General features: G+C 41.5%; 1 protein-coding gene across 1 annotated transcript in view; it reads left to right on the top strand.

The window, feature by feature from the left end:
• Positions 1-15805, top strand: part of prkcaa (protein kinase C, alpha, a) — a 149460-nt gene that overhangs the window by 100126 nt on the left and 33529 nt on the right. The window contains exons 9-13 of the mRNA XM_086211090.1: positions 5830-5973; positions 7071-7244; positions 9489-9580; positions 9753-9815; positions 10037-10175. Coding sequence (XP_086067216.1) covers positions 5830-5973; positions 7071-7244; positions 9489-9580; positions 9753-9815; positions 10037-10175 — 612 coding nt within the window. The remainder of the gene's footprint in view (positions 1-5829; positions 5974-7070; positions 7245-9488; positions 9581-9752; positions 9816-10036; positions 10176-15805) is intronic.

The following is a 15805-nucleotide window of genomic DNA, read 5'->3' as shown; positions in this document are numbered from 1 at the left end:
CATCTTGCCTGCCAAGTAACTAGAAGTACTGCCAGATAAAAAGGGCCTGTCCAACAATCAAGTAAATTGTCACTCGGTGCCAGATTAATACCAATACCTGGGACGTTTCTGAAAGTTTTCCCTATTTTTGATCAGAGCTGTTGTGAAAATCTCTGGTTTCAGGTTTTCATGTTACACTTGAGAATAGACGTCCCTTCTATCCATGACAGCATCACTTCAAATGTAAAACAAGCAGTGACTTTAAAATTGAGCAAATTATAAGTTGTTCTCCAATTTTGGTCTCCACTGTGAAAGTACAACATAACAGTACAAGTATTGTTATACGTGTTCATGTATTGAGGTGAGTGGAAGGGATCGTGTTTTTAGCACCTTGTCAATGATTGTGATTAAAAAAAAAAAAACCAAACAGTTTTGGAGTGTTTAAGATGATAAGAATAAAGGCCACACGTACAAACATTCGCACACTGTGAGGAACAGTTTTTAGGTGAGGTCACTGATGAGAGATGACATCTCGCAACTTTCTTGTGTCCATTTTGCAGCGTTTGCGTGTCTGAGAGCAAAGTAATGCTCTGATCGTCTGTAACAGTTTTCAGGGTTACTGTAACGTTATTTTCATCCTCCGCCTTTCTTCTCATTCTTTATTCTTCCCCTGAGTTTTCACTGGATTACCAGTTATTCACAACCTTTCTGCTGCACGGAGACAGACAGAAAAAAGGCTGGAGATTAAATCTTCTACTGTGATGAATGTATTTTTTGATGTTATTAAAAAAAAAAAAAAAAAAGCTTTAATTTTTCCATAGCTATTCTTTAGGGTTATGTTTAAGATCCTGTTTGGCATCATCATGTTTGCCATTAATGTCAAAATCATGCAGAAGTGTTAAAAAAAATGTATGAATTGTAAATCATCAATTCAAATTCTCAATTCTAAAGTAGCACTACCCTCTGATTTATTTTGAGGCATCATCATCCACCAGCATCTAAAGTCGTATGATAAAGAATGCAAATTAAACCAGTGATGAGAAATGCTGCAGATTAATAGTTCATTTCCATCATCTCTTAATCTTAATCTGACACGTGCTGATCACAACATCCCAGAGCCCAGTGACACGTTCAGATTGCCTCTTTTAGTCTTAATTGACAAAAATGTTAAATCCTTGTATTTAAGAGAATGGAACCAGCGTAAGTTTGACACTCTTGCTTGAAAACTACAGATGGAAATGATTAACTGATTATGAAAATAGCGATTTATTTTCTTTCAGTTGTAAATCGATGAATTGCTGCAGCTCTAGTGTTGACATGGCAACATTTCGGCTCAGAAAATGAAGTTAGTCATAACAGAGTTGTCATGGTAAGAAGTCCACGTGATATTTATGTTTTCAAAGAGCGTATCTGGAAATGGTTCATGCACTTGTCTGGTATCTGTTTTGGACTCTCTGGCCTGGACAGTGTGCCTTCTTCTCCCTTTTCCTTCGTCATAAACCCCTCTGTGGTTCTCTCCCTTCTCCTCTTAGCTTCCTGCTCCTTCCTGTGTGCTTGGTGAGACTTATACTGTACAATTGCTTCTTCATCCTGTGTCACATTGTCATATTTAATGCAAGAGTTTCTCTCTTCCTCTTTTCTCCCCCTTCTTTTCCCTGCTGTCCCTCAGGACTACCAAATTAACTTTAATCTAAAGGTAGCCCTCTCCTCTCCTCTCCTCTCCTCTCCTCTCCTCTCCTCTCCTCTCCTCTCCTCTCCTCTCCTCTCCTCTCCTCTCCTCTCCTCTCCTCTCCTCTCTCTCTTCGGGTCTCATTTATAACTGTTGCATACAAACAAAAAGCAACTCAGCTCATAAACGTGAGTCTGCTGAATATTTTATCTTTCTCACCATCACATTCACCACGACCTGAGCACAGAGGAGAGAGAGAGAGAGACGATCTTGATCCGAGCAAATTATCATCATTGCTAGTAGAACGTCATCAACAACAAATTTTTTATGATATTGCAAAAGCCTCTTCCATGCTAGTTTCTTCAAACTTCGCTCTCCGTTGGTCCCCTGGTAAGTTGCCAGGTTTGTGTGCTATTCAGTAGAAATCAGTCAGTTATGTTTCAAAACTGAGTGTAACTTCTCATTTTCTCCAAAAATGCAAATATTTTTCTTTAAAAATCAAGTCCGTTTCGAGTCGTCTGTCTCAAGCCCAAGTTGAGTCTTTTGTCAGTGTCTCAAGAGTCATGACTATCGCCAAGTACTGTTTTAGTTTTCAGATACCTCAGCCGTCTTACCTCATAAAGCCTCACCACCTGTACACGGACTGTCCGACACTTCATTATCAGTCCTAGTTGTAATGAAGGCCAAGTTCAGCATGATGAAGCTTACATTTAAACGCTCGTATTCTCCTGTCAACCTTCGGACAATCATCCATCCACTTTCTATACCTCTTATCCATTAAAGGACGCCAGGTCGGGGGGCTATCCCAGCTGATATTGGTCGAGAGGCAGGGTTCACCCTGGACAGGTCGTCAGGCCGTCACAGGGCCATCGGGAGCAATTAGGGATTCAGTATTTTGGATAAGGATACTTTGACATGGTCACATGGAAGTGAGGATTGAACCAGCGACCCTTTGGTTGCTGGACGACCTTCTACCTCTGAGCCATGCCGCCCCTGGACGATAATATTCCCCATTATTTAGGTAGTTGCTGTCATTGGTAGCTGATGAATACATTGTAAGGAACCTGTGATCAGAAGCTCATCAGGTGCTGTTTGACCATTAATGATTGCATTTCCCCATGAGGGCGAGAATACGAGGCTGATTCTTATGCGCAAACTTATCATTACTCAAAGGAACATTGGTTCTCATACGTGACATGTTGTCACGCATAAATTTGTTCTTACTCACCTCAGGACTTTTGTAACCCTCAATTTAATCTTACAGACAGGATGCAAAGCCTGATGGTCATTTCCAACTCCTCGCTCCTGACATCTATTTTGTAGATTTTTGTAACCCTTTTATAAATGAGACCCCTCTTCTCTTGTTGTGGTGACATGTTCCTTCACTTCCTCTCATGTCTTATCATTTGTATGTGGTTTCAAGCTACTGCAAAAGATATAATTTACTAACAATTTATCCTGGATGTGGGATGGTGATCAAAAATAAAAATGAACGAATATCGCTCCAGTAGATCAGTGTCATGGGTCTAATGGCCATTTAGAGTACATTAGGTCCTCTTCACTGCTCTCTGTTTGTCTGAGGGTTGTTAGTAAATCCTGACACCGCTCCACTTCTCATCTCTGCATGAACGTTTTGGTATTACCATGCTTCTTGTCTGTGGATCGCCTTTCTCTCTTGCGTATTCACCATCGTCCATCGAAACCTTAACTGGAGGCACACAGCCATTGATACCATGGCTTCATGTGATCTTTATCATCGACCTGCAGGCATCCCATCATCAAATCACGTTCCGTGGTTATCAATAGAAGAGTAACAGGCTGCAGAAATGGGTGAATATCTGGCTTGAAACAACAGCAAAAAATGACTGTGACCACTAGATGTCAGCAGTTAACTGAAATACGTTGTTAGAGCTGTTGCAGACAAAGCAATCAACTGCTCCTCTTTGTGTGTGTGTGTGTGTGTGTGTGTGTGTGTGAGCAAAACCCAAGCTATTCATTCCCTTCTCCTCCACCTATGTTCCTGTGTTTTCTTTATTATTAAATATTTCATTTCTCATTTTTCACAGGATGTCATTTTACCTCCACTTTTTTTTTTTGAACATGATGATGCTGATATTTTTAACCCGTGATAGGTTGATGAAGGGCACAGGTGATTTTGCTTCTTCCCGGAGAACGTTGCATTTACGCTGTTTCTACGATTCTACCACTGTGTGATTCGTACACAACACTATGCTCATGGAACTACTTTAAATGCAGTACGCATATGGATTTCACACGATGGATGGTGATGTCACGATTCAGCCTCTGTATGTCTGTATGTGTGTGTGTGTAAGAGCTGCATCCAGTATATCTTCCCTCAACTATCTGCGTGTTCTTGCTCGTGAGTCAGCTTACACTCAGCCGGACTAAGTGAGTCAGCCCTTTTGGCTCCCTTCTCCTTGTGGTTTCAGGGCCGAGCTGTTGTGGAAGACTCTGATCAGGTGCGTCTGTGAGGAAGGAAGTAAGGCTGCTGCTCGCTCCGCTCGGCCGGGCTCTTTTCATTGGCTAAAGCTTACAGGTGTGCTGTGATCTGGTTCGGTCTGCTGTGCTGTGCGTTTCTCTGCTGCTCTCAAACTGAAGACAGAATAGTAGCCGCTTTTAACCAAACTAAAGCTGCTCGGCAGTCGTTGCTACTCCCATCAGTCAGGAATGATGAACTCTTCAGTAAATTTTATTTGAAGAAAACACAAAGGTTTTCATCAGCTGTCTTCCTGGATTTTATTTATCCCATTCAGAACCAATATGTGGGTCAGTATTGACAAATCAAACAGCTCAGTAATTACATTCCTGCAGAGAGCGTGATACTAAAGTGTTGGTTGTTGGCTTAACTGTGGTGGACTCTTGCTGAAGCTGTAGTGGTTGTGGAGCATGTGGATGTTGATACTCCCCGATACTGAGGCTCAGCATGAGTTTTGATCTGTGCTCTTCTTTGACTGAGTGTGAAACCCGGACGTTTGCAGAGAAATTTTAAAGAATGGACCTTGCTGTTGTGTTGGACATTAGCTATTCATTAGAGAGGTCCTTTATTTTTCCAGGGAATTTGGTTTTACCAGAAGCTCACTGATGCATCTTGCCTTACAGGGAGATTAAGCATGTTTTTGGCATGAAGGAAGTGAATAGAAGGTGACATTTTTTTTCCCCCCTCCATTTTTATTTAGGGAGTGGCTCTGGATCCGAAAGTGAACCTCCCATTCATTTTTTCCGTTGACATTTCAGAAAATTATTATTTTGAACACTTCAACCAAGCAAAGCAATCATTACATGAGTCCCTGTGAGCAGGGAGCCACCATGAGGCATCTTACTCTACAGGACTTTAACACCATGCAGCCTTCTCAGTGGACACGTCATCAGTGCGGCCAGTGTTATGTAGATGACATCAGCAGAACTCTATGTTTTGCTTTTATAAGGTTGGAAACAATCACCTGGCACATGAAGGGAAATTAATTAGCAAAAATAAGTAGTGACCTGTAATTCTTCATGATAGATTTGGAGAGAATTTGTTCTTCTTCTGTTCATTTTATTAGTTCACTACCTACAGAACAGCTAGAACGGATGTGGCTTTTGATTCATTCCACCAAGAAGAAGTAGTTGGGATATTATTATGAGTTTACATTACAGTGAAAAACATTTGAAAACGTTAAAATGGATATTTGTGTTTGCCAAAGAACAGAATTGTGTGTTTGTAAGGAGCCATTACCGTCACATCAGCCCCACACTGACGCCTCATTACATTTCAAGTCTGCTGATCGATCAGTGTACAGTCTTGCTGCCGTGAGTTGGCCACTGAGCAAATGAACGGTGTCTGTAGAGGAAACAGTTTGTGTGTAACCATAGCTACACCACAGTGACAAGGTAAAAGAAGAAAATGCAGAGGTTTGGTCTTAAAGTGGTTCTCATCTCATCTGGCTACAAGAAGAATCCACCCATTCTCCTAAGTTTACTTTTGGTTCTGTCTGTTTATGTTTATTTCATGCATGACGTGACATAACTGTTCGAAAAAAAGTGTACATTTTTGGAATCAGGAACTCAGTGGCATCTTATCTGAAAATGCACATTGGAGACTTACGTGTGTGTTACTTGAAGAGCATTTTTTGAAGTGTATTTCTCATACATGCTGCATCCTCTGTTCCCTGTGAGAGCAGAAAGCCAAGCTAGGCCCAGGAACTAAGGTGATCACCGAGCCAGATGGCAGCCATTCCAGCCAGCTTCAGTTCAACAGCCTGGACCAGGTCAAACTCGGCGACTTCTCCTTCTTGGCTGTACTTGGCAAAGGCAGCTTTGGCAAGGTAATCCTGTTTTTTCCTGAAACTGCTAGAACACACAAGACAAAGTCAATTATATCCGCTTGGCTGTTTTGGTTGGTGTTTGAAAAGGTGTGCATTTGAACTCACAGAATTGAATTGAATGAATTGAATTGAATTGAATTGAATTGAATTGAATTGAATTGAATTGAATTGAATGAATGAATTGAATTGAATTGAATTGATGGTGGTCTGTATAATTACAATAATGTATCCACAATGTCTTTTTTTTTTTTTTTAATAAATCTGATCGCCCTTCTGGCTTTTCTGGTCGACTGTGAATTTCATCACTGACCTGAACCACTGGAATCATGGAGAATACATTAGACCACTTAGCAGCAAACACTGCAGCTGAATAATGTCCTCCTCAACTCTCAGTAATGACACGCTTGAGAGGAATCAAACGGCACTTTGAGTGAATCTGATTCGCCACATTTATTTTCATTCTTTCTAAATTATTATCTATATTCAAACAGCACAAACATCTTTAAACTCTAATGAACAAAGAACGCTGCAGAATTGGCCCTCATGAATATTGAGAGATTAATCAAAGGAACATCGTGCTACTTATGAAGGAAATATTACAAAAGCTAAGTCTAAACTGGCCCCCTGCAAAATAATTAAGATAATATTTCACCTCTAACGTGTAGTAAACTCACCAAAATATGCCTTTGTTTCCATTTTTTTCAAACCTTTGTGTAACAAAATTCTAAAAACCCCACATATTTATTTTGTAGTCTACATCTTCTTCATATAGCCATATGCTTAATAATCTTAAAACACTTAAAAGCAAACAAATAGAACACCTCCAGTTCAACGCCACCATGAACGACTGGGACCAGCTTGTTCATCCAGTTGAACTCCACAGGGATTTTACCGGACGAGTTCAAGCGGTTAGAAATGGATGTTTTGGATAATTCTGCTGTTTTGTTTTTGCTTTTATTCAAGATTCAAGAGTCACCAAATCTGTGTGAAATGTGAAATGTTGCTTAAAGCACATGAGATCTGATGTTTAAAGGGACAAAAAAAACCCTGTTGAACTGCATGTAGAAATGACTCTTTCCTGTCTGTGTTGACTGCAGGTCATGCTGGCTGAGATGAAGGCCACTGAAGAGCTGTATGCAATAAAGATCCTGAAGAAGGACGTGGTGATCCAGGACGATGATGTGGAATGCACCATGGTGGAGAAGAGAGTCCTGGCCCAACAGGACAAGCCGCCCTTCCTCACACAGCTGCACTCGTGCTTCCAGACTGTGGTAGGTGGAACGTTGTGGTCAGGACGCTTCTGGTCAGGTCAGAGGGATTCTAGCTGAACAGGTTAGTCATGAAGAGCAGTCGAGGACGTGAGTGAGGAGGAACAAATAAATTCCAATTAGAGGGCCGCGATTTGTGCTTATGAAGTTGAGTCACGACAAAACCAGACTAAACAACCTGAGAGCGCATAGTGAGGCACACCCACACCCACCCACACACATACACACACACACACACACACACACACACACACACACACACACACACACACACACACACATACACACAAACACACACACACACACACACACATTCTGATTAAGAGTCGGGATTGTACTTGCTTATGTAAGAACATATACAAATCTAGACAAGAGCAACCACAAGCCTAAAATACACGTGAATGTAGAACAAATGTTATTTGCGTAGGAATAGTTTATAGTTTTTACTTTTGAACGTGTGTTGTACACTCTTTCTCTCTCTCTTTCTCTCTCTCTCTTACACACACGCACACACACTAATAATCAGCTGATCTGAGTCACGCTGCGCTAACGCAGATTCCGGTGCGCTCTGACTCTGACTGAGAATGACTCCAAAGACATTAACTGCTATTTCCCCGTTGTTGTTTTTTTGTTTTGTTTTTACATGTACAACATTTGTTAGCTGGGCGGGCAAAACACACTCTGAGTTCTAATCCAACAGGTTTGATAAGGTTGTAATTTACCATTTACCACTTACTCTTCTTCGAATTGTGACCCCATCAGAATGAGCCGTTTTATTTTCATAATTTTTTTTTTTTAACCCAACACACGTGATCCTCACGGACATTTGACTCTAATTGTGAAAGAAATCAGCAGTTCCCCTGAGTCAGAATGCGTCTTGGTAAATCTCCTCAGAAGAAGAACCGGACGCGGTTCGATTTGTCTGCAACTGAGCTGAACTACAGAAGCAGATTAGAATCCTAACACCAGCAGAGAGGAAACAGGAAGAGACTCAGCTTGGCATCGTTCTCATTCATGAATATACATGCGCACTCACGCTCTGCTTCCTCACACTCAGAAATAGAACCCCCCCCCCCCCTTGCCTTTCAAGAGTATTTCAAGAGTATTTCTTTATAAAGGAAATGCTTTTCAATACTATCCGGTACTGTTCTCACAAGATATCAGTGTTTCTGATGGGTTTCTGTGTTTCGATGATCTGGGTGTGAATTTTCACATTTACATGATATTTTTTAAATGTAATTCAGTCAGTTAGACTTGTGTGGAGATGGCATGTTTAGCATCGATGGAAAAGACGCGCGGTGTGGTCCAGTGTGTCACAGCCTTGTGCACCACTCAGTGTTTCTATCAATATATTGTATGTCATCACGTTTTTTTTTTTTCTGTGAAAAATACTTTCAGCTTTTTGTGGGCTGTTATTGATTCAAAGATTGTGTGAGAGGTTAAGAGATATAAGAAAAGGTAGGGTGTGCATTTCGCCTTGGAGATAGACGTTTTTGTGTTCATGTTTTTTTTGAGTTTTTCCTTTTGAGTTGTACACAGTCACTTCACTTGTCAGCTCCAAACAATCTTGGATCCTTGGAGTGGCCATAGAGAGATTTTCTTTGTTTTTTGTTGGCATATAAAGCAGGAAAAAATATTCATGTCTCCCTTCAAATTAATAATTTTAGGCAATAAAATATAATGTTTTTCCCTCAACGTTCTGAAATTATGAATTTTGAACACGTCATATCTCATGAACTAAAAATGACTAAATTGAGGGAGCAAGTTATATCTTTTTGCCACAAAGCATTTTTCTTCTTCTCAGGCAGCTCCAGGGCTCTATAAATGGAACGAATTCCAATACCAATAACAATCATAATGATAAATACGCCTGGGCAGGGTCAGATTTGCTGCATCGTGGTAGAAACACTTTGCTCAGTGGTCAGTTTGTCTGTCGGCATAAGTCTGTTATTTATTTCTCGTATTTGGTTTTTTTAATTTCGTTACTTTGTCGAACACAGCAGGATCAGGGTCAGGCTAAACGTGTCATGTCAGTGAAGGACCCGCGCTGTTAGACAGAGAGGATGGGTCTCTTTATCGTGGCTCAGACTATTACATTTGGAGATTATTTATTATTTATCAGATTTTTAAAACCTTGATGTCTTTTTTAATTTTTTTTAATGAAACAGCGATGCATATTTTTCTCTGCCTGCTCTCACCATGTCCTCGTCTACCATTAACTAATCCTGTCTTTCTGTGTGACCACAGGATCGTCTGTACTTTGTCATGGAGTATGTGAATGGGGGAGACCTCATGTACCATATCCAACAAGTGGGCAAGTTCAAGGAACCTCAGGCAGTGTAAGACAGTCCATTTTACATGTGTGCAAACCAGTGTCTGGTAAAACAGAGGCGAAAGCAGCAATATGACCATCATGTGGCGTAGTGGATCGGTTTCATGCAGATAACAGCAGACCTTTCTGTGAGTGTTGTGCAGGAGAATGTCAGTGTTCCTCTGTGCATGTTATTGCAGGTTCTATGCAGCAGAGATCGCTGTTGGGCTGTTTTTCCTGCACAGTAAAGGAGTCATCTATAGGTGAGCTTGCACAATGAACACATTGTGTACAAGTACCTGCATTTAAGTAGCCAAAGGAGATTTTGTAAAATATTAAGAGTCAGTTTTCTCTAATTACATGACGTGACATAGTGAGTAATGCTATTGTGAAAGCATGTTTTGGCGAGTGCGATCCACCTGTTGACGTGTCAAAGGAAGGTACTGTCTTCAGGGACGTTTTAAATGTCTGCCCGCCTCCTCAGAGACCTGAAGTTGGACAATGTGATGCTGGACTGTGAAGGACACATTAAGATTGCTGACTTCGGCATGTGTAAAGAGAACATGTCAGAAGGAGTGACCACACGCACCTTCTGCGGCACTCCAGACTACATCGCCCCAGAGGTAAGGCTGAAAACGGAGCGCGTGTGTGCGTGTGCACATTTGATGCATGAGGTCATTTCTGTCACTGTCTGGTCCGAGCCTGTGTCACCCTCATGCTGCAGATTAAGGTCATTGCCTCAGGACACACACACACACACACGCACGCGCGCGCACACACGCACACGCGCGCGCGCACGCACACACACACACACACACACACACACAGAGGCAAGTTCTCCAATGACGTAAGCATTCCAGTCAGACAGACACCCAGTGTGTCCGCTGGCAAGTTCACATTTAACCTAAACAAACCTTTACAAGCTGAAGTGTCCACACGTCCTCTTGCTGTTTTCAAAGAAAAATGCTCTTTTGATCAGTATTCAAAAAACATGCCTCTTTTTCACAACATTCTTGATGAGGATTCTGTCCAAACACATCCTACATGTGCAGTTAATGGCAGTTACACAGTTACAATATTTGGCTGACTTGTGTTGCCATCATGTTTCAGAAAATTCTCTCCAAGCAACGAGAAACCAAAGAGCGCTTTTCTTTTTCTCTCTCAAATAGTTGACAACGTCACGTTAAAGATGTCACATACGCAAGCCAGCAAGGGCGTCCACACTCCAAGCCAGTAGGGGGAAGTGTATTACCAGAATCAAGCATGAACTGGATAAAAAACTCTGACTTTATCAATCCAATTACAGTCTAACTCGTTGAGATTCAGTACACAAGAGGTCAAAGAGAGCCGGGTCTTCCCCCTATAACAGAGAACAGTCACACAAGTATTTGTTTTTTTATTTGGACCTGAAAAAATGAACAACTCATCTGAATATGCAATAGGCTCATTTTTGCTCCTTTTACCTACAAAAATATATGCATGAATTTTAACCAACGTAATCGTCACTACTTTCATTCATCCTTGCCTCTTTTATATTGGCATGATGTTGATGCCAGACTCTGGCATGTACCTCCACTTTACATTTGCTGCTATGATGTCTTACTTTGTTCTTTAACAGACAAGTATTCAATTCATTCGGCCTATTAAAGAATCAACAAAGCAATACGAGAAAAAAAATAGAAATTTCATTCAAAAAGGGTTTACAAAAGAATAAGTAGCACAGTACCAAGCAATAACTTGGTAAATATGCCTTTGCTTTTGTAATATGATTTGAAGGTGTCCTTGTTAGCTTCGTGATTCAGGGGTGACCAAGCACAGACACAAGCCAGCCGTCTCCCTCAGGTAGATGCAAAAGAGAATCTCCTCACTCGTGCAAAGATGAGGCGTCGTACTCAAAATTAAGAGCTATTTTGGTACCTGTTTATCAATTAACAGTCGATCTTGATTTTTCCATCTCTTTTAGCAGAAAAAGCCTGATGACGCTGCAGCAGCTGAGAGTTCTTATTCACTTTGTCCAACTTTCTGACCATTATCACTTAGTTAACTTCTATTTAATGATGAGTTGGGTTATTGATTTTCTCTAAAACCTCTCTGACACAATAGGAGGTTAATTCCACCCCCCCCCCCCCCCCCACTCCCCCACAGATGCAGAGTGAACATGCTGTGACCGCTCAGACTCAGACTGACACTAATGCTCCTGTCAGTGATGACACAGCAGGAGGCTGGAGCAGCTCCTACTGCACTGAGAACTGCTGCATTACACACACACACACACACACTTGCACGCGCGCACGCACACACACACACACACTTGCACGCGCGCACGCACACACACACACACACAGACTTTTTATGTGTTCATTCTTTCAATATGAACCGCAAAACCATCCCACTCATCCCTCGCTGACCTTAAAGTGGGCTCATAGTGACATTTTCAGAGATAATCGAGTGGAAGTGCTCGATAAACTATTCTTGACACACTTATCGACTAATAATAAGCACAGATGATGGAGTTGACTTTACTGTTTCAACAGACACATTCTCACTCCTGACCCATGTCATACAGATGCTTGAATCAGTGATCGAACGCCTCAAACCGGGCCACTGGAGCTGAAATTTTGAACATGCGACATCTGTTCAAAAATCTCGCTTCTTTTGAAAATTTTCATTCAGAAGTCAACAAATCATAAAAGTATTGCTGTTTGAAACCAGTTGTGTTTCAGGATGTGTGAACGCTCCAGTTGAGGATTTGTTTGGTTGAAACACAAAAGCATTCGGTGTTGGTCGGGAAAACATCATTTGATGCGGTTGTAGTTATTTCCTGACTGTTATGGGACTTTTGTTGTCATGGTTACAGTATGTCATTGGGACTGTCACGTTTGTGTTTGGAAACAGCAGATGAACAGCTGCCTCGTGTTACAAAGTTGTGAGGTATACGCAGCCTAAAAATAGTCTCTGGTGGTTGCATGCAGGACTGGACCCACAGAAGCGTCCCAAAAATGTCCTCTCAGTGATAGAAAACTGAATGTAGGTGAAACTGAATGAAGGAACAATAACCGTGTTGATCACTCAGGAAGTTAATTTTAAAAAAGCCAGAAAGCAAATACTTCTGAAGGTACCACATTACGATAATTAATCCCTTGTAGAGGATCAATAAATGGTTGTTAATTAATGGATTGTGAAGTGTTTATAATGCCAGTAATAACACATTAAAAACCGTATTATAAAGTAAATGACGCTGAGCGCTGATTCTATGTTCTAAAGTAGCGGCCAGTTTTGGCAGCTCTGGTTCCTTCAGCATCATGGTTTGACACTAGTTGTCAAGGTTGCAACTAAGTCCATGCCAGCTCACTCGCATTGATTGTAAATTCTCCACTCTTCCTAAAATATTTGCTACTATTGAACATATTTTATGCATTCTCTCAATCCTAAACTGCATTGACATGTGCTCTTGTTTCTTGATCAGTTAGTATGCTCATGGTCGATTGTGTAGTATTTCATTTATCTATTTAATTTCTGAAGATCGATGCCTATCTGAGCCCAGTAGACGGTTGATATTGACTTCCTTTCCCCTACAACTTTCCTTAAAACATTTTTAAGAGGTCATCAGCTGTTCTTCTATCTCAGAAATGACACAGACATGGTGTAGGATCATTTTAAGCCCCCTGACCTTGTGATTGGACCAATAAAGACATCAGAGGGTGAGTGTGTGGGTGTGTGTGGGTAGGGGGGGGTGGCACCTGTCACCCTGCATAAGGAAAACTCTCCTGTAATGTAATGCATTGCATATACATTTGTCAGAGTGTGTTTATATTTTCATGTGTGTGAGAAATATTTTCACACTTCTCTCGGTCTCACACACCTGCCCACATGCTCCACGGGTGAGAGAATTCATTTCTGTGAGACAGAGGGTCCCTTAGGTTGTCAGCGCACATGTGACAGAATGCAGTTGTCTTCCTGCTACACACGCACACACGCACACACACACGCACACACACACACACACACACACACACACACACACACACACACACACACACACACACGCTCTGACCTATATATGTAGCCAGTCAAGGGTAGCTCCTGTCTGGGAGGAATGTTCAAACTAATGTGACTTTACACTTAAGTAACTTTGACACAGTGAGGAAGAGCTAGTGAGGAAGAGAGCAAAGGAAGAAGAAGAAGTGGGGGGGGGGGGGGAACTACCCAGCCAAAAACATGGAGACAGAAGTTATCAGCTGTGAGGAAAAGAGCAGAGTGAGGCTCCGTGTGGCATCAGGAGTCGGTTGCAGGTTATGGAGCTGTCTGACACGGGCCATTTCCCTCCCTGCCGTAGTCGCAGCAGCATGACTGGACCATCGTCCTCCGTGGGGAACACAGTTGTTGGGGATGATTTAGTACTAATGCAGACCAGGAGGATGTGCCTCATTGGTTGATGACCTATTGTGATGTCAGCTAGTGTTCTTCCCAAAAGTGTAAAAGTGTGACAATCTAGGATTCAGTGCCACAGCTCATTCTTTACGACGGCACATCTGCTTAAGAGTGGCCTATCCTTGTTATTAGATTTGAGTTAAGATAGAACTTTTTTTAATATGCAAGCTAGAGACGAACGCTTGATTTATACTTCTTTGTTGATTTTACAGCACATTTGTACGCTTTGACACTCCAGCATGTTTTGCAGATTTATTATTTGGCATCTAGTGTCTGAATTCCATATCCTCACTTCCCCCGGTGACCATGTCCAAGTACCCTTGAGCAAAACACTGAACCCCTACTTGCTCCTGATGGGCCTGTAACAGACTGGCGACCCGTCCAGGGTGAACCCCACTTCTCACCCAATGTCAGCTGGGATAGGCTCCAGTCCCCCACCCCCGCAACCCTTAACGGATAAGTGATAAACATATGTAACAATCTGTGACTTAAATCTTCACTTAGACTGAGGGAGCGTCCATAATGGATTAATTAAAAGTGTATTTGTGAGGATGTACAGTACATGTAGACTCAGTTCTTTTTTGCTATGATTATTTTAGCTGTACTCTCCCAGTCTGATGGTTCTGGTCTGATACAATGTATTGCTTTCGGGTGTTGTTGTTGTTGATGTATGCCTTTGTGTGACATCCACACCTGCTGATCAGCCATCACAATGTGTACAACATTGAGATTTCTGCAGAAAAAAACAAAGCGTGGACCCTATCGCTCTACGAGAGCTTTTAGATGGTTTGGGTGGGCGGGAATAAAGAAGAAGAGGAAAAACCACATTTCTGCTGCCCCACATAGATCTCTGGGTACTTAAATGGCATTGGAGAACGTAAAAGTCTGACAAACGCAGCAAACAGCATCATACGTGATTGATTGTGCAGGCTGCTGTGGGTTCTCCTACGCATGTGAAAACGGAGGGCTACATTAAACAATTAATACATTTTATGTTCTTAGAAAGTTTGAGGACGAGGACTAGCAAACCTGAACCACCATGAACTTGTCTCAGGGTCACATGCGTTTTCAGTTGAAGTTCCAATTTGAACTCCTTCACCGGTGAGCAGTCAGACCAGGGTTTTTCAGATCAGAGCTATTAGTAGTCTTACAAAATCACTTCAGCTGTGATGAGGAAAGTGTGTGAGAAGTTAGGAGGGTGGAAAAGAGAATGTGTGAAGAAAACAGCAGATGAGATCGTGGAGAGGATTTGACAGAGATACAGAAAGTCAGCATCTTGCAAACAAGATGGCAGCAATTAAAACTTTCTGGCGGTAGTTTATTCCTCCTCCTCCTCTTCCTCCTCTTCCTTCTCTCCTCTGTTTTTGTTTTGTTTTAGGAATATTTTTCTTCTCATCCTCAAGCGATGATAAAGGGATTTTGAAAACCTCTTTAATTGATCTTATAGGTATAAACTTCATTATCTTATTCTCGTACTCATAAGAAATATTTTACTGCCATGTGTAAGACATCATATCCATTTTCACTTGCTTACTATCGTCTCCAGGGATGCATACGTGACCCATATCAAAGATTTTATTAATCCATTATTCATTTTACTTTTAGTTTGCCAGATCAGCTCAGAACTATGTAGAAACAAACTCTAAATAACTCAAAAAATGTGAAATCTCCGAAAGAGATCAAAAAGAAGACAAACCTGTAAACATTCACATTTCATATTCCAAAATTGATAAGTTTAATGCATGTTGGACTTATCAGAACCAGGCAATATCAGACTGTCAGAGCAGGAGGTGAACCCCAAGGCTGCTCATTAATATCGTCA

This window comes from Aulostomus chinensis, chromosome 8 (genome assembly GCF_037954235.1).
Source record: "Aulostomus chinensis isolate RoL2024-O1b breed Wild chromosome 8, RoL_Achi_v1.0, whole genome shotgun sequence".
Classification (NCBI taxonomy): domain Eukaryota; kingdom Metazoa; phylum Chordata; class Actinopteri; order Syngnathiformes; family Aulostomidae; genus Aulostomus; species Aulostomus chinensis.
This window is presented reverse-complemented; position numbering and strand designations above follow the sequence as displayed.